This window comes from Melozone crissalis, unplaced genomic scaffold (genome assembly GCF_028551555.1).
Source record: "Melozone crissalis strain CALT ecotype California unplaced genomic scaffold, PUWL_Pcris_2 ptg000042l_1, whole genome shotgun sequence".
Lineage (NCBI taxonomy): Eukaryota > Metazoa > Chordata > Aves > Passeriformes > Passerellidae > Melozone > Melozone crissalis.
In genome coordinates, this window is record NW_026535820.1 from 23,776,823 (window position 1) to 23,802,660 (window position 25,838).

At 39.4% G+C, this 25,838-nt stretch overlaps 1 protein-coding gene across 1 annotated transcript; it reads left to right on the forward strand.

Moving 5' to 3' along the window:
* Window positions 1–23,081: 23,081 nt before the first annotated feature.
* MC5R (melanocortin 5 receptor) lies at window positions 23,082–25,385 on the forward strand. The gene is made up of 2 exons (XM_054285052.1): window positions 23,082–23,171; window positions 23,997–25,385. Exon 2 carries the CDS (start codon window positions 24,083–24,085, stop codon window positions 25,058–25,060), a length of 978 nt encoding a protein of 325 aa, XP_054141027.1. The 5' UTR covers window positions 23,082–23,171; window positions 23,997–24,082; the 3' UTR covers window positions 25,061–25,385.
* Window positions 25,386–25,838: the final 453 nt, after the last annotated feature.

Sequence of the window (25,838 nt, forward strand, 5' to 3'; positions counted from 1 at the left end):
ACAATCTTGGAATAAGACCACTCAGCTGGTGACTTACTAGCACCCAGCTAGTAACCACTTCCTTCTCAGTTTGCATTCACTTGCAACTGGACAGTGGTGGAATTAGTTAGACACAAGACACATGGCTAGGCTCTGTAGGTTTTAGACTACAAAATACTACATGAAATAATAAGCACAAAGAAAGCCTTGCTTTATATATAAGATTCAGCTTTTAAGTCTCTAATTTTTATAATCCAAGGAAACGTCTCTGTGGAACAGTAATTTTCTGGTAGCAGAAAATTTATTTAGTTCATTTTGACACCTGCAGTGTACATCTCTGCAACAAACAGCTGGAACTGAAGCCTGCTTCTTTGTAAAAGAGCTGTGAGCTGAACAAATAACAATAATTACAAGGTTGGAAAGTTTTGGCTCCTTTATATAATTTATAAAAGATTTAATTAAGTATTTCTTCAGCTGGAAGAAAATCACTGTTTCCTTTTAACAGCAGCCTCAAGGAAGAAATGGGCTGCTGTCGAGTGTGCAGGGCACCCTGCACCTTCATTATGATGGTGTACTGTTGGATCTCTTAGAAACTGCAGGATCTGGGCTGGCTACAGGAGAGTCTGAGCTTTCAGGCAAAACCATGGAATCCAAACTATGGTAATCAAGAGGCTGATTACATAGTTTGTCTAATGCCCATTTAAGGTAAATTTGATACAAAATGTAGCACAAATTGAGGAGACACTCCTAAGCTGCCCCAAAGATATACCTCTCAATGGTAAAATTAAATATGGGTTTTTTTGCTGGTGGTTTGTATCACTAACTTGTGATGTGATATCACTTGCATGTTTGATGCTGTACAGACAGGTGGAAGAATGGATTATCCTCTGAAGACCAGTCCTTAAATCAGAAGACAATGGTTTTCTATGTTGCCCTTCCTGGATGGACATTGCCTTCACTAGTACTATGACTTTGTGCCTGAATAAAGATGAATTAATGTTTTATTTTAACTCTGTGAGAATATTTTGCCTATTTCATAGATCCATAGATTGGTTCATGTTAGAAGGGACGAATAAAGATCACCTAGTGATCACCTAGTCCACCCCTGCTGCTGTGAGCAGGGACAGCTTCACTTGACTAGATTGCTTGAAGCCCCATTCAGACAGGTCTTGAATATTCCCAGGGATGTGACACCCACAACTTCTCTGGATGACACTTTCCAGTGCCTCACCACCCTCACAGTGAAAAATTTCTTCATTAGGCCTAATTCAATTCTACCCTCTTTTAGTTTAAAACTGTTACACCTTGTCCTTTTGCTACAGGCTTTGATAAAATACTAATTTCACCTAATTTATAACCCCTCTTTAAATATTGAAAGACCTAACAATGTCTCCCTGGAGCTCCAGGCTAAAGGGTTACAAGCAAAGCAGCAATATTTTATTGTATGTTTGTGGTGAGTTGATCCTGACTGGATGCCAGCTGCCCACCAAGCAGCTGGGCAGGGGAAGGAAAATGCAGTGAAAATCTTGTGGCTCAAGATAAGAGCAGGGAGAGATCAATCACCAGTTACTGTCATGGGCAAAACAGGCTTGACTTGAGGAAGTTAATTGAATTTGCTATCAGTGAAAAATCAGAGTCAGATAATGAGAAAAACTAAATCTTTAAATAACTTCTTCCCTTTCTTCTCCCTGGGCTTGACTTTCACTCCTGAATTCTCTACCAAGCAGTACAGGGGAAAGGGGAATAGGGATATATGGAAATACATATTATAAAATTATAGTTGCTTTATGAAATTATTATTTTGATAAAAATGGCATTGCTGTTTTACTAATCACTAGCAATGTATTAGGAAAAAAAGAGGCAAAAAGAGCAAGTTTTATGTTTTTTCTTTTCAGAGGTCATCTCCTAAGATAAATGGGAATTAAATGTGTAATTTGGTCACTGCCTCCAGTATTTTCATACACCAAGCAAAGTTGTGCCCCTTTTTTCTAAGAAGTGAAGAGAGGGAAGAATTTCCTGCAGGTACAAGTCCATTAATTCTGCAGCATTTTAACTTGTCATTCTTGTTGCATTATCTAAGAATCTCAAGACAAAACAATGGAGTTTTATAGTGATGTTACTTTTGAAAGACTGTCTAAAATGTTGGTTTCTTAGCTGACTTTCATCTACAGCCAGCCTGAGAGAAGAGTCAGTGTCTTAAATGATTTTCTTCTATTCTAACATTACTTTTGTAGTACAATTTTTAATTGTAGTCATCATTGCTGTTGTCAATTTGTTCTAACTTCAAAGATGACTTAGGTGCACTGATGAAGAACATATGCAGTGTCTGTGCACCTGTGCAGGAGTCACTGCTGAATCCTGCTGTAGAATTTTTCTGTCTCAACAACTAATTTCATTACGCTTTGCCTTAAAAATGGTGGGACAGTGCACTTTACAATAAACGGAAGAGAAAAAAAATATCTTTTTGTGTGTGTGTGTGTGTTTCCTTTTCCCTCATTGTTCCTTATTTTTCTATCATCTGCTCTGCTGAAAAAATGTTTTTTCAAGTTCCCTTTGTGAGTTGATCAGTTCAATTATTGTAACTAAGTCTTCTATACAGAGAATATTTTGGGGAGAAGAACATTTGTTAATAAAATACGTTTTCCAGTTTTGCAGGAGTTCCTTCAAACTGGAGTGCAGAATAACCAGTGCCCATTTTTCTGTTTTACTCAAAATGAATTTCAGTCTTCACTGGTCATTGCCTTAAATAATCAATTCCTATTGTATGAAACACATCTATTTCATGTGGCAAAATACCACGAATCCTGCTGTACAAATAAGATTTTGATGGGAATATGCCTGATAAAGCAATGTAGACATTCTGGGTATAGCAGGCAAGAAATTTTCCATAAATTGGCCACAGTGAGAAAAATATGACATTCTGCTTTCAGATTCAAGGCCAGAGGCAGTTAATGGCACAGAGAACATTACCTCATTGCACCTTGAGGAGCAATTTCCCCTTTAAATTAACGTCTTAAGTGAGGGGAATATCACCTTGCTTCCCTTCTGGAAGATGCATTTCTCTCCAGACAGTATCTGGTTTTGCTTATCAGGTGTTTTCTTCTTCAGCTGCCCCTTCTAGAAGCAATCTCTCAGTTACACACTGAAGTTTGGCTTATAAAAAGAAAAATGAATCTTTCACAAGGTCACCTTTCAGCCATTTGGTGTGCTGAACCTCCTATGTGGGCATGAAACCAAATCCTGATTGATTGAGGATGTTAATATTGCCTTTTTGTGCATTATAAAGATGGCTGTGCTCAGTGTGACGGAGAAAAACTAACTGATGATCTGGGTTTCTGTATTCAGCTAGTGGGGCTAACCACACTTCTCCTTAGCCTAAATGGAAAATGGCATTTATTCCCTAGAAGACGTAGTAATTTTTCTTTCTTTCAGTAACACTTGTTTTACTTCTGTCACCTTGAAACTATTTTTAGACTTAAGCATGTTAGATATAAAAACATAATTTCCTTTGATCAACTATGGTGATAACATTTATGTAGACACCCAATGACAGGGTTGCTTGTAGATCAATCACTAAGATCAACAAGTGTTTCTGCAACTTAACCTTGTGCTGTGAGGTGAAACTTTGTTCTGTTATCTGGCTGGCTTGGAACAGGATTATACAAATGGCTGGTAATACACAGGTTTTAAATTTCTGAAGCTGGACAGAGGAGGAATTTTAAGTATTTGGATTTGAAGTTCTGATTCCTACACACCTGCTCAGAAGACTCCAAATTCTTATAGAAACCCCTTCCTCTTTTTTAACTCGCCAATTTTTCTTGCTTTTCCCACATTTTGCCCCTTCTGTGGCTGACTCCTTGAGAGCCCTGATTCAAGGGGTTTACTCAGACTATGTTGAGCAGAGTAAGCATAGTCCAAAAGAGTATTTTTTTTTTTCAGAGTTATTTCATTGCCATCACTTTCTGCAAGGAGAAGGGACAGCAAGAGAGCTCAGGGAAAAGGACCAACACTCAGGCAGAACATGTTTGTACTTGTACTACAAAACTTACATAACTCCAGCTGAAATACAAACTTCCTTTTAGACACTGGAATCAGAAAGTAGGAACTAAGAGAGTAGCTCAAATTAGCATGATCATTTACTTGCTAGTCAAATAAGCAATACAAGAATTTCCCAGCTCCTTGTTTGTCCTATGCTTAATAAAGGGTGAGATAATGAATTAGAACAAATTGCTTATTAACAGGCAACAGCTTTGTCAAGGGGATGTGTTGTCATGAACTACCAGAATGAGGTATAGGTGTCTATAAAAATGTCATGTCCAAGTTGAAGCCAGAGCTTAGAGATTAGCTTATAATCACTTTTTTTGTACTGTACAGTGAATAGTTTTTACAAGTAAATGACATGCCATTCAGTCCTGCTGTAATTAAAGCGTGCTAATGAGACATGCCAGGCAGTGCTCTGATGGGCCATTATACCAATTTGTAAAATGATGTATGGCAGGCAGCAGAATGAATGCAGGGTAGACATTCAGACCACCAGCAAGAGCTCAGGAGTCTGGGAAATCCTGAACTAGTACAAATACATGAACAAGCAATTGAATTCTGATATCAATTGGTATGCTGATAGAGACAGAAAAAAGTGACTCAGCAAAGGCTTTGTGTGGCGTTGCACACAAAAATATTTCTGCTCTCCTGTCAAGATGACTGATTTAGCCAGAAACGAATTTGTAAGGAGCAACAGGTCTACTCTGTAGTGTTTTAGCACTGCCAGAGAATCACTTAAAAACCATTTGATTCAGCTGTAACTGCTCGTTGTTGGCTTTTATGCATATAACATAACATTTTTTTCTGCCTGTACCATAGACCAGGAAACATTTTTTATAACATAACATTTTTTTCTGCCTCTAGCTGTTATTATTTCATTGGTAGGTCCAGGTTGGTTCTTGTCTTTCTGTCCTTTTCCTATGCATCAATTGCATTTGTACACAGAGCTGATCTGATTGGGTGTCTCTAAAATTTCCTCTTACTTCTTTGCTACAATGAATTCCTCTCTGATCCCATTCTCCATGGAATATAATTGCAGAATGCCTTTTCTCTCATTTTCCCAAGGCCATAGGTTTCTGACTTAGTTCTTTGGACAATGCCTGTACAGAGTCAAGCCAAGAGAGCCATTCTTCAGCCCAAACATTGTAGATTTTGATCAGAGCCTTCTTGACATTAAAAAGTGCTGGCAAACCATGTTCTCTATTGATAGAAATAGGAGCGTGGTGGGAAAGGGAAAAATGAAATCACCAAAAATTTATTTCATGCCTTCACAAAGTTTTATTTCTAATCCTCCTCTAAATCTTTTCATTTGTTTCCAGAGGTCAGAAAAGAGAAAATGATCAATAATTTTAAATTATATTTTGTTTTGAATTTTGAATCCTTAATCTATTTATTTGATGAACATTTTATTAAATGAAGAAAAGATATTTGTAATTTTTACTCTGCTTGGGAAAAAACAAATCCAGGACATGTGCTGCTTTGTCTGCAACCCATGCTTATATGCAGATCTCCAGCTTGTTACTGAAAGGTGGAGTAACTGCAGCAGGGCTGTCTTCTCTGGCTGCAGGCTTGCTGGTGCTTGGAAAGAAAATCCCTTATTTATGCAAGACACCCTCAAATGGCAGAAGTGAATGTAGCAGGATCATATTGAAATGAGGGGAGAGGGTGTTCCCTTGATATTGAGTGTGTAGTCTTTCTGTAGTCTCAGGCTCGAAGGCAGCACTTCCCGTGCCCAGTAGTGACAATCATGGGAGTTGTGTGGAGCCAAGATAAACGTGCTCAGTGTCACCATTGTGCCTGGTACCCAGCACCATGGAAAATTGTGGTCATGCTCCAGTTTTACAGAGGGAAGGAGTGTAAGCCTGTAGGTATTTTTGCAGTAGATCTATGGCAATATAGAAGTCCATTTGTTTTCTGTTTGAAAGTATTACATCCGTCAACAACTTTTGTCCCAAAGTTTCTGAGCCTGTTTAAGCTTGAGTCCCCTTACACTTGCTGAAGACATTTGTTTAGCACATGCTGTTAGGATGAAAAGCCACATGAAACGAAGACCAGGCTTCAGTCTGACCTACGTTGCAGTCATAGGGAGTTTTCCAGCAGTGTTCTATAACTCACCCTGATTTTGCTATGCAGGAGAACCTGGATATATCCACATTGGGTGCATTGTACTTGATTCCAAACTAAAAACATACTTTGGAAAGTTGATTTTATACTGTTGGCTGTCTTCTTTTAGAAGTTAGTTGATCCTTTGCCTTGCTGATTTCAGCACTAACTTTCCTTTCCATTGCTAGAAAACAGGTGGTACCTCAACACCTGGAAACTGTTGCTGTAAATCACATGGGAATTTCATGCAAATTCAGAAGCAGAATTTGCCAGGAGCTGTAATTCACTGACCCACAAACCCATTAATGACACAGACAAATTACAGTCTGACAGAGGAAAATGAGTCAAGCATAAAATAACAGGTATTTCCTTAAACACATCAGAACTCTAATGTAACTGGAAGGACACAATAACAGCCTGGTAATAGGTTTTATTAGTAGAAGACATACTTGGCTGATGTAGCTGTTAAAATCACACTCAGTATATCTTTAAATTCCATTTCTTGCATTTACCATTCACAATTAAAATTGTGATACAATTATTTTTGGAGATCCTTGATACTTGAATACCTTTAATAATTTTTCAAGTGTAAATCGTCGCAGTGGTCCATGTATCATATAGCCTCTGTTCTGCAAGATATTTAACTCAAAAGGCTTTAAAACCTCACATTTGGAGTTTTCCCTTTCCCTTTCATATCAACAGGAACACTGTGAGTACTGTCTATTTAGGTTGTGTGTGTCTATTCTATTGTATTGTGAGTACAGTAATTTTAAAGTGGTTTTAAATAAGGCAAAGACTCTTTAATGCAAGAACCCTCTATCTTCATTAACACCTCTCCATCTCCCAAAATAGCAGGGGCTGGGAATTTCTAAGGAGGCTACAGAGAGCTAGGGTGTGCCCTTGATCCAAAAGAAATGGTGATTTTTTTCATCCCTAGCCTTTCTGGGCTCCCTTTAAAATTTTAACTTCTGACACTTTTCAGTAGGGTCCAGGGTGGAAAATACTGTAAAAAGGGTCAAATTTTGTTACAGACCTTTGGGAAACAGAAGCAGATGGCAATTGGGACTTGCTGTATGCTGTGTTTAGAGGAGTCACTGTCCTTTCCAGTTTCTGATGCTACCAAAGAAACACTTGTGAAATACTGATCTAGTCAAGACTTCCTGTGCTGGAGGTGGCCTATTTTTGCTGCTCTCACTGTTTGGCTTGTTAGTGGACCTGTTAAACCTTCTTTCAGGAGGGAGGTTAACAATCTAAGGGAGTAGTTTGTAACTGTGGGGTATTTTTTATCAGCCGGCACAATTATTCTGTCAAGTTAGTTCACAGTTCAATCAGTTCCTTCATGTTGATTTTGCAGATGGGATGTAATCAGGATGCAGGCTCATCATGTGGTCCTATTAATTCTCAGGAGCCTGGTGGTTACACAGATGTCAATCTTGAGCATGTGATTTTTCCTCTTTTGGTACTTGTCTTTGTCCCTTTGCTGAGAGGTATCACATGTCTGAAGATTTGTGGAGATAAAACCAGTGATGCTTGTCTTGGAAGCACCAGGATGTAATGGGGGGGGGGCTCCAGGACAGAATGTATTCATTTTACTCAGTCCCCTCTTTGCTGGCCCAAGACCAGGGCTGGGTTTCCTCACAGCAGCTTTTCTTTGGAGTTCCACACTGCTCAAATCCAAGGCTGCATTCTCCCAGGACAGGGTAATTTGCTTCTTGTCTCCAGGGTCACCCTGACAAAAACCACTGAGCAGTCCAGAGCACTAACATGTGTAGCATCCTTTTCCAAGACTGTGTATTAGGTGAGGGAGAAAAGGTGCTTTGTGAACTGTGTGTAGCTTTGTGAGGTGCTAATGTCATCCTAGTAAAATTTAGGCACTCTATTATTCACAACAATTATTATTTTTATTGGGCTCTTTCAAAAAAATTAAAGGTGTGTGTTTTATGATGCTGACCACATAATCAAATGCAGACTTTTAGACATCTGCAGTCTCACTCTTAAAACTGAAGTAATGCTGAGGAATAGCTTTAAAAGTATAACTGTCCCTTGCTACCAGAAAGATGAAAGAGAAAATCCTGGTGTGAGGTCTGGCTGGGATGGAGTTCCTATAAGCCTGAATGACGAAAGAGAAAGGTGGACAAAGGATTAATGGAATTAAGGTGTACCAAAATCTAACAGTTTAGGTTTTTCTTAAAGAAAGAAATTCAGTGTCTGGTTGAACAATTAGGCTGTGATACTTAGGCATTATAATATATACTCTAGTTTGAATGAGGGTATTTTCCAAGTACCATATTTAATACTTTAAGCATTCTAAATTATTTACTGTAATGTCTCTTCTGCACAGGCTGAACTCTGAGGGCATTATCTTCATATTTATTATAGAAGAGTTAGTTGCATTGCCCAGTGGGAAGCATACATGCCAAAATAAGAGAAGGAGTAGCACAAAGAGTACCTAGACAAAACAGTACTGCCAAAGTCTACAGGAATTCTGGAGAAATCAAATATGGAAAGTATTTGTACAGGGTCTTGCTGGGTGTGACAGATTGGTAGAGATGAGTCTTGGTCAGGTGTGAGAAGTATGATACTGATTATATGGATGATTATGATTAGGTTTATTGCTTGTACAGTATCTAAACATTGCCCGTGCAGTATCTAATACATGCAGGTCTAGAGGATTATAATATAAGCAGGTTTGGCTAGAAATGTACAGATTTACAGTCTTTGGCCTTGCAGAATACACAAACAAAGCACCTAAGGAGCTACTTTAGGATTTTATCTCTATATGCAATCAGATCTCGGAACTTCTACTCACCCATCCAAAACTGTGTTCTGCATCTTCAGGCTGGATGTATCCTGCAGACATCCCTGTCGAAGGAAGTATCCACCACAAGCTGCCTGCAACCTCAGGAGACCAGTTTGCCCAGTTCTCCCAGCATCCAGTAGCACTTTACAACCTTTTGCAGGCAGATGTGTACCAAAGTCAATCATCACATCTCCTCCATTTCTGGAATGTATTAATTATGCAACTCTCCAGACAGTTCCTTCTGCAATTTCCACCTGATGTTCTTTTCTTAGGATGAGTCAGACTGCCCATCAGAGACAGCAAGGGTTTATGTGTGTGTCTGTAGGGCAAACAAAAAGACCTGATTGTTCTTTGTTGCTGTCACACTGGTATCAGTGAAGCTGTGCTTTGCATTTGTGACAAAACCACTCTTGATAATATACCATTGTTTTGGCCACTGCTGAGCAGTACTGTCACAGCACCAAGGTTTTCTCTCCAAACCACTCCTGCAAAGGCCAGTAGGCTGGGGATAGGCAAGAGGTGTGAGGGGACACTGCTGGGCCAGCTGACCCCAGCTGACCAAAGGGAGGTCCCACACCATATGATGTCAAGCTCAGCAGTAAAAGCTGGGGGAAAGGACGAAGAAAGGAGGACATTTGTGGTTGTCCTGATTGCTATGGTGCTTGTTTTCCCAAATAATCATTGTGGATGCCGGGACCCACCTTTCCTGTAGGAGTCTGGACATCTGGTAGCCAATGGGAAGTGATGAATTAATTATTTTTGCTTTGCCTCTGTGCAACACTTTTGCTTTTCTTATTAAAATGTAATTATCTTGATCCATTAGTCTTCTAACCTTCCTGATATTTTCTTCAGATACCATAGCAGGAGTGTAGGGCAAATGTCAGGCTGGACTTTTTGTTGCTAGTCAGGCCCAACCCACCATGGTACAACAAAGTTGAATTTTAAGAAGCTACTGCTTTTAGAAATAATGCCTTAAGGCACCCTACTAAAACTAATATTAACAGATCTGATTTTTTAAAGATGACCTATTTGGCAGTCCTTGAAAATCAGATCCCTCCTAGAATCCTGCAAGTATAATGAGTATTTAAAGCCATTTCCATTAGCTGCTAAATTTATTTGTGTGCATGGATATTTGAATAGCAGTGTGTACTACAGTACAAGGAGTAACATGAGAGCAAGATGAGCAAGTTTAGAAGTCTATAAATTACAAAGCTAAAGGCAAGACTGTTGCTGGTGACTGCCTTTATATAATGTATTTGTACTCCGCTCACTGAGTAGTAACACAATGTGATTTTTCACAGCTTTTGCAGACACATCTCTTCTGGAGTATGTGTAATCATTACAGTGATCTACTTCAGCACAGCTACACAGAATAAGGTTTTGCTGCCTTGAAATGCAATTAAACACTTGTGAAATATAGTGAAGATTCTGTTTATCAGTACATTACTTAAAGTTTCAAAATTTGGTTGCTGTGCAATTAGTGTAACGAAGTGCAAATTGGAGTGCAGCATAATTATGACTCTTGTTATTGTGGAGGCAATTAAGACTGGATGGAAAAGTGCTAATTACTGTAGCTGCTTGAAATGTACCACTTAGTTTTTCACCTTTGATAAGTTTAGAGAAGAAAGCAGACTTTTTGGGGAACTTGGTTACCTGGATTCAGTGTTAACTTCAGTAGTGTGGGCAGTTTTGTAGCAAATTTATCCTTGGTACCTCTTTACTCACTGCTGTTCCAACTCCAGGAATAGACTTCTTTTTCCACTGCTGACTTTGTAAGAAGCGTTTTTTTTGGCCAGACTTGGATCACTTTTTATTACATGTTCAGAAAGAAACAAAGACAACTAAGAGAAAAAAAAAAAAGTATTCAGTTATTTTTTCTTTGACATTTATACATCCACTTGAAATTGCTGAGAAGGAAATCATTGGATTATTGCATTAGTTTTGGCTGGGATAGAGTTAATTTCTTCATAGTAGCAGGTGGGGACAAAACATGGGGACATGTTTTGAATGTATGTTGCAACAGTCTGATAGCTCAGGGACATTTTCATTATTGCTGAGCAGCACTTGCATGGTGTCAAGGCCTTTTTTGCTTCTCCTAATGCCTTGCCATCAAGGAGAATGGGGGAGGGGGGGGGGGAGTTCTAAGACTTGTCAGTGGACATCGCCAGGAAAGCTGACCCTAACTGACCAAAGGGATGTGGGGAATGACCTTGGGAAGTGGTGGCTGAATTCCTCGCTCTGCTCTGCATGTGGATGTATTTTGCTTTCCCTACTAAACTATTGTTATCTCAACCCATGAATTTTCTCACTTTTACTCTCTTGGTTCTCTCCCCTGTCCTACTGGGAGCAAGCAGCTGTGTGGTGCTTAGTTGCCAGCTGGGGTTAAACCCCTAAAATGGAATAATTTAAAATGAACAAGAAGGTCTCTATTACCTCTTCAACATCAGTAAAACAAGCAACCACTTAAGAGAATATCTGATTGCACAAGTCTATACTGCAATAACGGCCGCCACATATACCCAAGGATATCAAACCTTACCTAAAACTTCAATGTGCTTTTGAGTAACTTTCCATGACTGTTTTCCAAGGCAACTTCCAGTAACTTCTGCTGTGGTGACCTTTAAAATAGCGAAGAAACACAGAGAGGCAAAAGGAGTTAATTTCTGGACAAGGCTTCACTCAGACCTGAAGGTCACAGCAACCTCTTCAGCGCAATATTTCTCTTCCATCTGTTTGAATCTGTTCCTTGAAACTTACAGTTTCCTAATCCGTGGTCAAAATGCCCTTGAAGAGAAAAAAGACATATTAGAAAGCAAATTGGTTTGAACTACTTGTGGCCAAATTTACCATTATTGCTTTAAAGATTGGGCAGAATGCTCCTGTGAAAAGCTGAAGGATGGAATTTTCACTGAAGCTGTGTCTTGTTGATGTTCTGAGAGCTCCATTGCTTTCTCTGAAATCAGTCAATATTTCTGTGTGTGAGGATAGGTTGTTTTCCTTTCTCTCTCATTAACAGTTGAACTAGACGTGCTGCTAATTCACAACTTAAAGCAGATGTATTAAGAGGTATCTTCAATTGTATCTATCTTCAGTTGCTCAGAAAATTTTGTCTTAAAAGCTCCCATTTTTTTTAAACTGGATTTTAATAGTAAAATGGTGGTTTTGAAAGGTAACAAATTACTTCAGTCTTGTACACTTAAACTTCTCTCCTGATTGAAAGCAAATAGTAGAGTTTAATCTAACAGGAAAACTAGAATTTGCAAAATACTATTAGTTTGTTGATACTATTACTAAGAAACAAGCCCACTCATCTTATGGATAAAGCAGAAGACACTGGCTTCACAAAAGCTAATTGAAACAGAAATCCTAACCTTCAAGGCTTGGGAGTATTATTTACAGCTGGGTGTTCCAGCTCTCGCTCCTGCCCTGCCAGCATTGCTCGCTTGGTGAGTGCTGCTCTGTGTCCTAGTGTTAGAAATGGGATCACACTCCCAGTACTAAAAGTGATTTTGGCATTTATTAGAAAAAAAACCAAAACAAAAACCTCAAGTGTGGGCAGAGCAGGAGTGTTCCCATTGAGGATGCTGCAGTGGCAGCCCTGGGTTTTCTTGAGCAGCGATGTCCCCAGTGTTCCAGGTTGAGCAGCACAGATTCACTGGTCAGATGCCCCTTTTTATCCTGTTTTTTTGTCACTTTGGATTGGTTTCTGCTTGGATCCTTCATTTGCATGAAGGTTGAAGGCTCTTGATTGGCCCATTACAGTTCTGTCCAGGCTGGCTCATTTCACCTGGGGGGTGGTGCACTTTACTCAGGTGCATTATGGTATGTTGAGTACTGCATTTCTTATAACTACCCTTTTAACCTATTTTACCATAACCAAACTAACAGTACATGCTTAACAATTATCAACTATTTTACAACAGTTTCAAACCTAGTTTTGACACTGGACAGGAAGAGAAGCTACTAGAGCTGGTGTTTTTAGCCTTTGTGCTCCATCTGACACACTTTCTATCATGGTTACACTGAGATTGGGATTGAAGGTAGAATAAATATAGCATTAGCTGCATTTTAGCCCTGTAAGCATGGCCTTGAGCAGTAAAGGAGATGCCTACATCTCATTGAAAAGCCTTGGGGCCCAAGCTCTTGCTCAGGCCAGTGGTGCCTGAGTGCCCTTGGAGTCAGGGACTTCAACTCCAAGCCTCCCACTTTCTAAGTAATAGTAGTTGTTCATCCAAGAGACTACTGTAGGGGATGCTATTTGTTGAGTCTACACCAAAGCGAGCTCTCTGGATAGGGAAGAGGATCAAACAAGTGTAAGTCATGATCTTTTAATAGCAGCCATTCATTAGGACTCTCCTCTGAGGCAGGAGAATCTGGTATTATGGGCCTGCTTCCCTGGAAAATGTGTTTTATCAGCGCTGGATTCACAACAGCAACAAACCTCAGAGCACTCAACTCTTCTTCCACTTACATAAGTAAATATTTCAGGCAGCTAAATGCTGTGATTTGCTCTGGGTCAGGAGAGGAGTGCAAGTATCATTGTCATCCTTCTGTTGGGCATGTCATCTCATTGCCCTCATCTACTAATTGCCTCCCTCAGGTAATCTGAGTGAGCTCTTCCCTTTGTTATTGGGCTGTGCTTTGGTAGATACAAAAAGCATTCGCAATGCTTCTGTATTCCTGCTAACAGATGTAATTTGTTAGCAAACACATCAACAAGTAAGGTCAATTGTATTTATTTTATGTGTTTCTGAGAAGCATTTAAGATAATAGAGTGGTTTTGGTGTCTAAGGCTGTGGTTTGGCAAAGATTTCCCATGGTGGAGTTAGCCTTTAAGTCAATACTTAATGACCCAAACATATGTCCTGAATCTCAAAAGCAGTAGTCGTTCTGCTGTTAATGAAATTCTATTCTGAAATGTCTTATGGGAAAAAAAAATCAAAGTTTTCTTAGGTCAGCTTCAAGAAAGACAAAATCAAAAGTTAAGTATAAAATAGAAGTGGGCTGGCAGAATAGAAAAAAATGGTCAGGGCTAAAAGATAAAGATGCAATGTATTTTGGTGTTATTGGCTGTGTGTAATGTACACATATTCACAAAGAAAAAGCCTTATTAACACAATTGCAAGTAGTCGGCACATTAGCCTGCAACGTTAAAATTGGCAAGAATCTCAGCTGGAAAGGATGTAGGGGCTGCAGCTTGAATTTGCAGTAAAGATAATGTTCTGATCCTCTGTTAGGAATCTGGCTGTGATGCAAAGCTCTGATGCAACACAGGCTCATTCAGATGGTTCAAATTTCTTTAAGCAATTTTGATAGCTTAACTTGATAGTGTCATGCTTTAGGGCAGTGCTTATTGCCTGTCCACCCCGTTCTGTGCCAGGTCAGACACTGATCATCCACTGTAGGGCTTAAACTCTACATTGGGCTAAATCCAGCACTAACAATCAGGATAAAAAAAATATATTCCACAGAAACAGGAGCCCTGAACTTCCTCTCACTGTATCCTCTGACTTGTAGAAGATATTGCTTCTCAGGCAATTCCCATGGCCTTCTTGTTATTCTCTGGCACTTTGTGAACCTGCTGTGATAATCTTAAAATAATTTAGAGACTCTTCTTGCATCTAGTTACTGACAAATTTACTACCTTTTAAAGGACTAATGAAGAGGTGTAAATTTCATTAGTTGATTAAATTATCTCGCTTATAAATGCTGTAATATTAAACTTTCATTTGCCTTTGTATTTTAATTAATTGTATTATTTATAACTGAAAAGCACTGTGATTTTTTTCCTAGTCTTGCTTAGCCTGCTGAAAATAGAACTTTGTAACCCTGAAAAAGAAGGCTGTTCACTTGTGTTATTGTTCTGTTTTCTCATGGCTATAAGTCACTATGTTAGTAACAGTTAATTTTAACTCAGCATCAAAAACATCAGTTTATTGCAAACCTCAAATTGGCCAAACACGCTCAAAGAGAGAATTGATTTTCTCTAGTTTTGTTCTCATTGTGTCTTAAGACAAAGCTCCAACTGTCCTACTGTTAAGGCTGAATTCATGTTGTATTGGGAAGTATACTTTGTGTTTCCTGTTGGTCAGAAATGGTGGTATCATTGAACTTGATAATGTTGATCCTGCAGGTCAATATTAATTCTGTTTGTAAAATTGAGATGTATACTAAGTTTCTTTCTCATTGCTGGAAATGAGGCTCCTTCTGTTTCATCTTTTGAATAAGAGCATGTGAACTTGCTCTCCCTGCAAATTTTTTTTTCTGGAGAAAAGTTAGGAGACTTGCAAGTTCTCTTTGGCCTTGTTGTTCTAATTCACCTCAATCTTTGGATTAACTTGTCCCTTACTGTTGAAAAAAAAAATTTGCATATATATAAATTTAGTACACAGCTACTACTTTCACTGAACCTTTTTTTCTCCTTGGAGAGGCTATATCTTAGCTACAAATCTGTGCATCTGTAAGTATTCAGACTTTAATTGTTCCCTGCTGGCTTTCAGGAAATTTTCTGTATGAGCTGATCATTGACAGACCAGGATATATCAACAAAAGCATACTTGGTTTTAGGAATCAGAGCCATGTTCTGTAGCTCTATGTGACATTATTTGAGTTATGCTAACATGGGCAATCCTTGCTGTTTAAATCTCAATTACAACATTGCTGGTGGGTTTATATGTCCAGATGAGAGTACAAGGAATACAGACAGTCTCCAGAGCTAGAGGGTGGTGTTGTTTTGCTGGTACCAAACTGCTGGTCCATCAATGTGTCTTACATGGGCACGTGGAACAGAAGCTCCTGTCATGTTCTGGTGAAGGATCTACACAATTGTATCTTCCCTCTCAGCTCCCCAGGGTATTTCTTGAAGAGTGCTGGAGTTTTCTGTCAGCCCTGCAGGCCGTGAAGGCTGGTAACTCAAGTACAGATTCACAGGGGGGGAAAAAAAAGGATTTTTCCTTAATATTAAAGCTTAATTTTTTGCCCAGAAGTTTCAGGGGTTTATCTATCATCCCCCAAATGGAAATATTTCAATGCCTGCTTTCAATTAGCCATTGAATTTGGTGTGCATGGTAGGTATTCAATGTCTTTAATAAGCACTTTGACAAGGATGCAGGTATTCACCACTTTGAAGGCCGTGATCTTTAGCCAGCATTGACCTCCACCCTATAATTAATGAGGAGCTCAACAATAAAAGTAATGAAAGTTGTAGATGCCACGCATTATTTTTTTCTTTTTATTTATCAGCCACTGGAGATGGAATGAAGAAATATAACTTAGTTGAGTAACCATTGCATAGTCCATCTCAGCTCTTGCAGAAATTGATTTCCCAACTGATCCAATAGCAGATTTCTTGGAGACAGAGATCTGCCATCTCTCTTAGCTGAATGATTGAGCCATGCACTGGCTCAGGGTTAAATTTCATCAGAACCAGAGCTTGCTTGTTCTCTCTCTGAAATAATTTGGTGTTTCTTGTGTTATGATGTGTTTCTTTGTTTGGGTGGGGAGAAAGAAAGGAAAGGCATTTTTATTCATGTTTCAAAACAAGCTCAAAGGAAATGATTGTATGATCTTCTTTTGGAACTAGGCACTTTGTAAACCCAGGAAGGCCAGGAAGGTGAATCATAGCAGCATCCTCAGCAAATCAGCATCACAAGAGTTTTCTCAGGTTCTGCTTCACATTTAATAGTGGATCAGACACCAAGAACATCAGGACACATTTCCTACTTTTGTGAGGGATTAATGATGCTTGAAATTTTAAATGCCAGGAATCTGGGAGGACCATGAGAGTCACTTGATTTTTGTATGCCAGCAAACAACTTACCATTGAGGACAATGTTCCATTGTAAACTGATTTAAGTATACTTAAATATACTTCTATACTACTTACTGCAGTATAGAAGATATTCTGGGTTCAGATTTGATACTGAACTGCTTTCCTTTCTGCAAGTCTCTTTGCTCCTGGCTAACATAACTTAACCTTTTAAATTTTGACAGCTTTCATTTCAGCCATAGCAATATTCCACCCTTTCACTCCTTAGCAGGTGAATACTAGAAAGAAAATAATTGCAAGGTCTGAAATAATATTTTTTTTCTGTTAGGATACAGGGATTAAAAAAAAAATCCTGACATAACAAGGTACTGTTTATTGCAAGACTTCATTGCCAAAAAGATCAGAAAACATAGTGTAGTAAGGGACTGACAGAAAGAATTTGAGTTCTGAGCTAAATGGCTGTTATTTAGTTTTTCTTTTTGCACTTAGACACCTCATTTAATAGGAAGTAGCTGCATTTTTTGCCAACCTGAACAGAGAGTGAGGAAAGAACCTATATATGAGTACAGAGAGGTAGCACTGAACACTACTAGAGACAAATGTTGATATTGTAGCCTGGGTGTTCTTGAAAATTGCCTGTGTAGCACATGGATCCATGCTCAGTTACCATGTGCATCGAACAGAGACATTTACATTGCCTTGACAGGAGCAGCATGCACACATTACTGCATCTGCAGTTTTCTGTGTGTAGCAAGGTCTCTGTGAGATGGAGAATTAAGGATAATTCTCACTGTGCATTAAATTGAAGTTTTTCTTCAGCTGCTTTGTTACCTTTCCACGTTCATGCTGTGCTGAAATGCCAACACCTGACTAGGGAGATAGCACAGGACAAAGAGACACTGAGTTGTCAAGGCTCTCTGCTCAAAGCAAGCCAGGATGGGGAGTGCAGTGCTCCCAGGGAAGGGTTCATGCTGTGCTCCTCTGCTTATCTGGAGGAAAGGAAGATGGAAGTGAGCAGCTTTTCAAGGGATCTCTTTAGACCAGTACTTTATAAAAAAATCAGAAATCAGAATTTTGTCACTCAGTCCAAGGAATTCTTGCCTCTTTACACTCAAATAAAGTAGATTTGAGCATCTACTTTGTACTAAAATAAAGTGGGGAAGGATGATCTAAGCACAGTGCACTGTGTTCGGAAGGTTTGCTCTTTGCTAGTAGGACCCTGCATTTGCCTCTGTTGTATTGCAGACTGTTCTTCTCTGCTCATCTCTCCAACCTACTGAGGCCCTTTAAAGGGCTTTAAATTACTCTGGAGTCTCAACCAGCCCTTCCAGAAAGAAGTATCAAATCAACACCTGCTGGTTTGGTTTTTTCCTTATCCCAGACTGTTTGTATATTATGGAATCATCTCACTTTTCTGTCAGAAAGCTTCTGCAGCCTCCTGCTGGTTATCTGTGCTTTGTGGGGACTGCAGCTGACCCTTCTGATTCACCAGGTCTGTACTACTGACCCATCCTCTAACACAAGGCTAGGGGGTGATTCATTGCTCCATTTAGTGGCACATAAAAATGATGGTTGCTAAACCTCTTATTGCTCTTTTACAGTTTGGGAGGCTGGTTACAACATCATCCATTTTAGGTTATTTGTAGTGAGAGTCCCTGAGAGCCCCTGTAAAATCTATGTATTGGATAAGTGGGTCCCAGTTATTCCAAACGAGCTACAGCTGTGAAGTCCTTAGTTGGGCAGCAGCTGTGGCTTGTGAAGATAACTGGAATAAAAGGGGGGTGGGTCAAGAGCTCTGGAGGAATCCCTGTGAAGTCATGAGGAACTGCACAGCAGAGAAGAGTGGCATGGTAGAAAACCAGCCAAGAAGGTACAAGACTTTAGAGATGATAATAACAATGAGATATCAACAGTTATTAGGATAAATCTTTCTTGAATGCCTTTTGTACCATACTGTATCTTTCTCAGCTTTGTACTCTAATGCAAGAAGCACCACTGATAGTCTCTGGCCACTCTCGGTTGGTACCTATCTCAAACCATTTTGAAGGATTCAGATGAAGGGTTTGATGGCCAAAAGTGCTACTGCAGTCATGCTAAGTATGGCTGATCCTACCCTTAACAGGGCACAGATTGCTTTATATTTTGATGCTGTTTTTCAGACTTCCTTTTCTTTCTGAAAAAAATACAAAAGATCAGATGTTGATTTGAAGATTAGGGCCATGAGGTAAAAGAAAGTATTCACTATGCCACTGCTTACTGCAAAGCCTAACTTTCAGGCTTTCAGACAAGGAGACTGAAATACTGACAGTCTGTCATCACTTCATCCAGCTTTTTTATTTCAGGACAAGGAGTAATAAAGTTTTTTTTTTAATCTCAATGAATTGGCTGTCATTACTAAAGGCTAACTGACTGTAATGCTGAGGAGCTAACAGTGGGGACCTTGATGGGGCTCAGACAAGGCTACTCAGTACATGGGCCAGGACAAATAGTTTTCTCAGTCTGGAAATTAAAGAACATTTGTTATGTGATTTGAATGCAGAGAAGGCCATGATCTTCCCTTTTGGCACATGCACAGGTTATCTCTTAGAGCAGTCTGGAAGGATCCTCTGTGACTTTGAAATATTCTGCTGATGACAACATAGATAAGAATTAGACAGAAGAGGGATTTTATAAATAGACCAAGAGCACCAATCCTAGTTATGTTATGTGAAACAAAGGTATTTTCAACAAATAGAAATAAAGAGCTGCAGAAGGATACTGGAATTGAATTTCTTACATGTGTTAGTGCTAGACAAGTTTGGTAAATTTTTATTAACACCACCAACACTTCTCTAAATCTGTTAAGATTAGCATAGATTAATACCAGAAGGCATCTGAGTGTAACCAACTCTTCTACAGAAACTTGTTTGGGAACATGTCCTTCCATTGGCCTCATTTATCCATTTATTGATAAAATCAGTATCTTGCTATCATTCAGATGGCAATTCCCTGCTGATTTGGACGTGATGAAACTTGCCCTACGTGTCAGTGTAGTTCCAGTGGATGTGCAGGGCAAAAGGGATTCTGGCTGGGATGGTTGGTGCTGCTGATGGCAAGCAGGGCCCGGCTGTTTCTGCCAGTGATGTTGTCATGGCTCCCAGTCTGTTTGCTGACAAAGCCTGAGAGAGAAATATGTATCTGGAGTGGCTTCTGCTCTCTCTCAACAACTTCACAGCTGAAAAGAATGGCATGGGACTGAGACAGCTCCTGGCTTCTCTTTTTCTGTCAGAATCCTATTTTACTTCTTTCTTTTATTCACTGATGTCTTCCTGTAGCACTTTCAATCTCTTTTCCTACAACCCAAAGAAATTTCTTGGTCGAGGGAGCTGAACATTGAGATCATAAACCTAAGCCTATTTGTTCAGGGGTCCTGCAGCTGGGAAGTTGTTCTTTGATTCTTCCCCAGAGAATCCAAAGATCTGCTCCCATACCCCTTCAATTCAAATCTTTATAACCCACTTGCCTGCCTCCACTCACTGCTGTTTGGGCTTCCTTTCAGTTACTTACTTGCTTGTTGAGCTACAGCAAGCACTAAAGAGCTGCTTACTGCAGCAATATAATAATAAAACTCTTTTTTAGGAGGGTAGAGGTGGAAAAGGGAAGTACTTTTTTTCATTTCATCCTCTAACATAAGAAAAAATGTGTCTGTACCACTACCCAGTTCCTAGGCTGGCCATTTTTCTGCAAGTTTTGTAAACAAGGGACTTTTTTTTTTGGTGTAGCATAAGCAATTCTACCAAGGTTTACACCTGCAGTGTCTGGCTTGTGGAACAAGAAATCCAAATGCTGATTCATAATTTATATGTAAGAAACTTGGCATTGCTTTAAGGAATAACAGCCAAACCACCCAGTCTGATGAGTAATTAATTTCCCGCAATTGGCTAGTTTGCTGAGCCCTACCAGGCACACTGAAAACTTTTGTAGAGCAGTAAAGCTGGCCTGCAAAGAGCTTTGTTAAACTGAACATACAGAGCAATTTGTAAATGGAATCAACTGAGCCTAAAAAGAGACAATGTGATATACAACAATAAAAAGCAAGTTGGGTACTGCAAGAGAAGTAATTGGAAGTGGAAAGAGGACAGTGTCTGCACAGTTCTTGCTAGATATAAGAGCACAGGAACAAGTAAAATTTACTGTTAGGTATCTGAGTTTCAGGACCTGCAATGGGAAAAATCAAAAGCTATGGAAAAGATAACCACAGTTAACTAAGGTAAGTTAACTTTGCTGAAAACTTCTTACCAAAAACATGCTTTACATTAAAGAACAGAAAGAGGACTGCAGATGATATTTTTCTGTTCTTTTCTTTTGGTCATAGCAAAGAACTAAGAGCTCAGAACTGGCACACAGGCGAGATACAGCAGGCAGTGTGTGTGTTCAGCAGATGGCATGATCCACTCGGATTTAACAGCTGCACTTGACCACAGTTTGTGACCTCCAGTTTGTGATAATTTAAATTCTCTTTCCAGTACTGGAGAGAAGGGATAGGCAAAGTTCATCTCCTGACTACAACTCTATAATGCTAAAAGAGCCATTTTAATCAAAATGATAAAAAATTGCTTTTCATTGTCACCCTTTGTGCAGGGACTATTTGTACATAAAAATATTTCATATAATGGCCCAGGTGTTTCTGCATCCCTAGAGTGAAGGCAGCAGTGACAATAGAGAAACCTACTGTGGCTTGCTGCCATGATCTAGTTGAATAGTTAGAACACGGGTTGGACTTGATGATCTTATAGGTCTCTTCCAGCCTTGAATTTCTGTGATTCTGTGAGTACATTAATTAGACATAGGGATTTATCTGCTTTTCAATGATAAACCTTAGCTGAACAATGAAAACACAAAAGTGGCACAGGATAATTGGGATTTGTTGGTGGTGATCTGTGACAGTGTTCACAGGGGTCTCAGGTGGAGGGAAGAGATGAGGATCTGACTCCATGTTTCAGAAGGCTTAATTTATTATTTTATTATATATATTACATTAAAACTATACTAAAAGAATAGAAGAAAGGATTTCATCAGAAGGCTAGCTAAGAATAGAATAGCAAAGAATGAATAACAAAGGCTCTGTCTCAGACTCTCTGTCTGAGCCAGCTGGGCTGTAATTGGCAATTAATTAGAAACATCTAACATGGGCCAATCATAGATCCACCTGTTGCATTCCACAGCAGCAGAAAGCCATTGTTTACATTTTGTTCCTGAGGCATCTCAGCTTCTCAGGAGGAAAAATCCTAAGGAAAGGATTTTTCATAAAAGATGTCTGTGACAGTGATGCTTTAAGAAAAATGCTGTAGGTTAAAAAGAAGCAATTGCAACTGTTATGCACCATGAAAAAACTTCAACCCACTGATTTTTGGAAAAGTGGTGACTTGGAGACTTCCTGTGTCGATTTAACTTCAAATCCTGCATGGTGCCTGACTGTCTGGTTATCAGCTCAGGAGAAGGGCGTTTGCAGTGTCAGGAAGGTGTGTGCTTGGCATTCCCCAGCCTGCACCTGGAAGCAGAGGCTGTTTGTTAAGGACTAAAACTGATTTTTCTGTCTTTTGGGCAAGGCCCAGAAGGAGCATTGGCTGCCTGACTGCTGGATCCACAGAGGAACTTCAGCCACTGGAATACTGAGCACTGAGTTTAGCAGCTCTTGGGCCCCTGGGGGAATTCACATCCATCTCGTGGAGCCCAGGCTCCTGGAATGATACACTGCCCCTTCCATTTCTGCACTGAAATCTCTATTCTGGCAAGGGGCACAGAACACAGCTACTTATTTGTTCAATTGTTTTAATACAAATTATTTAAATATATTTTCTATTAGTGACATGGTGGGTTTGACTGTATGTTCTCTAAGTTTTATAACAGTGGGGTTCTTATTTCTGAAAAAATCCCAGCAAAGCTGAATATGAGAAATTCCTTATAGTAGTAATAAGCCCCCCACTTCAATAACAGTCTTTTCTCCTCTTTTGAAGTACTATTGTAGGATGAACTTATTGTCAGTGTACTAGGAACAACAAAGAAAACAAGGAAAGGAGCATGTCTGGTCTATTTTCCCCCTTTAATATTATAGAAAGCCCATAATGAATTTCAGATCAGAACCCCTGTTCAGTTAGAAAGAGAGGGGAAGGCCACTAGATGGTGGTAAAAACCCAAGCCTTTGCTGTGAGATCTGTGGCAAGAGAAGTCCAGGGGGGCAAAGAAAGGGAGGAGGAGCCACAGTTTGAGTACTGAATCATTATTGCTTGGAGTCTATAAAAAGGCAGTTGCACAGTAAGTAATTTATACGTGGTCAGCTTTGACTCTATGGATTTACTAATTCCTTTCCCTCTATTTTTTTTCGTCTTTTGCCACCAAGGAGTCCCCAGCCCCAGATGTCAGGGAGGCTGAAACTTGGACTCTCTGGAGGAAACGTTGCAGACGAGGAAAAGCAGCTGAAGGAGCAGCTCTGGTAAATAGGTACAGTAAATTCCTGATTGCAAATAAAAAGTGGCTTTTTGAAACTGAAAATTGTTTAGCATTATATGCTTTGAATTTGTACTTGCAACAAGCCACTGACAATCAGCTCTAAATATTCCTTTTATTGAAAATGTGATGACTTACAACTTTCCCTAAATATTGTCACTACCAGAAAACCATTGAATAAAATATTCTGGATTTGGAAGAGAAAACTTCTTTTACTAAAGAAATCTACTCACACCAGTTCTGTAACCTTAGTGTGTCCTGAAATGTATGGATTTGCCTTGGTTAGGTGTTTAATACCATGCTTTTAAATGAGCATGTTAACACTGCACAGATAAGCTGTTTATAATACAGTTCATGCCAAATTAAATGTACAAAGGTCAGGAAAGCATTTAAACATTTTACTGAAAATGTTCAATCCTTTATTGTGTCAATAATAGAAACTTCTCTATATTGTATTCAAGTGAGTGGTTTCTGCTGGAGGCAATGCTACATCCTCCTGCATTTCTGGGGTCTGAGAGCTGGGACTGGGAAAACTGCTTTTTGTTTGCTTTTCAGCAGAATTTCCAGGACATTCTGAGGCAGCACTCCAGGGAACCAGATAGAATAAACAAAACTATGAATGAAGAGTGCAGGAATCTTTTCATCAGTTTGTGATTTTAATTTCCCAGTAAGGATAGATAGAAAATCTGTGAGCCAACCAAAGTTTAATTTAGAATCAGTGAAGGAATGTGGTGGGACATGTACAACCCAAATTAAATAGAAATGGCTGGTATTTATTGTAACTTCTGCCTGTAATCTTCATGCTATATTTTTTTTTAGGCAGGATCTTCTGCCTTTTGGAAAATGCATTTACCACACTCCTTGGCAAGCCCTTCAGAAGGAACAGAATGTGTTAGCTCCCAGAGATGAACACATCCTCTCAATTCAATGTTTCTGAACTAAACCTGAGTGCCTTCGGTAGCAACTTTACTGTGCCTACTGCAAAGAGCAAGTCATCGCCATGTGAGCAAGTGGTCATCTCAGCTGAGGTGTTCCTAACTCTGGGCATTGTAAGCCTCCTTGAAAACATACTAGTTATATGTGCAATAGTTAAGAACAAGAACTTGCACTCACCCATGTATTTTTTTGTTTGCAGTTTAGCAGTGGCTGACATGCTGGTTAGTGTCTCTAATGCTTGGGAGACCATAACCATATACTTGATAAACAATAGACACATCATCATGGAAGATGCCTTTGTCCGTCATATAGACAATGTCTTTGATTCCATGATCTGTATATCTGTGGTGGCTTCCATGTGCAGTTTGCTGGCTATAGCAGTAGACAGATATATCACTATCTTCTACGCCCTGCGTTATCACAACATCATGACAGTGAAAAGGTCGGGGCTCATTATTGCATGCATCTGGACCTTTTGCACAGGCTGTGGCATTATCTTCATTCTTTACTATGAATCAACTTACGTGGTCATTTGTCTCATCACTATGTTTTTTACCATGCTGTTCCTCATGGTCTCACTGTACATCCATATGTTCCTCCTGGCTCGTACTCATGTGAAGAAAATCGCTGCTTTGCCTGGGTACAACTCTGTCCGCCAAAGAACCAGCATGAAAGGAGCCATCACTCTGACTATGCTTCTTGGCATCTTCATTGTTTGCTGGGCTCCATTCTTCCTTCATCTCATCCTGATGATCTCCTGCCCTCAAAACCTCTACTGTGTTTGCTTCATGTCTCACTTCAACATGTACCTCATCCTCATTATGTGCAACTCGGTGATCGACCCCTTGATCTACGCCTTTCGTAGCCAGGAAATGAGGAAGACCTTCAAAGAGATAATTTGTTGCTATAGCCTGAGAATGCTCTGTGGGTTATCAAACAAATATTAAGATAACAAAACCAAACCAGGGAAGAGACTGGAAAGGCAACATCTTCCTGCATCCTGTAATTCTGGTGAAATGCCTATGGAACAGTTTCTCCATTCAGCTGTCATGATTCCCACAGCAATCAGAAACCCTTTTTAAATATGTGATTTTACATTTCTTTCCCTCCACACACCTCTCTCATGCTGGTGGTTGGAGCTACTCAGTCCATCTGTATTATTGGGATAAAGGATATTTTGAATCTCATTTACTCTATTGAAGTTTGGGATTTATAAGAGGGTTATACAGGGAAAACCTTATTTTTATTTCTGCTAAATGCAATGAGTGAGTTCTGCCATGTGAATGAACCCACTAGCCTCTCAATGTGTGTTTCTTTTAGTGTTATTTCTCTCTCTAGATATAAAAAAATAATAAAAATTTATCTTTCTAAATAAAAACAAGCATGGTTTATTTTGATGCCCAGAATTAAGATGGAAGTTTTTTGCTATTTCCTTCTGAAGACATAAAATCAGAGAAGTAGCTCCAATTATCAAGCTCCAGGTACCTTGGTCGGCAGTTATGATCAATATACATGCACATATCAGCAGTCTTGTATTCCAGTCATGACTGGTACTGTCAATAAAATCTGTATTGTGTAAGATGCCAATGTTTCCACGAGATTTTCCAGGCTGGATACAGCACTTTGTCATATACGACTATATATGTTCAAATCACTGTGAAGCAAGATGTACCACAGGTGGATTTTAAGGCTGTTGGTTTTTTTTTTTTTTTTTTTTTTTTTTTT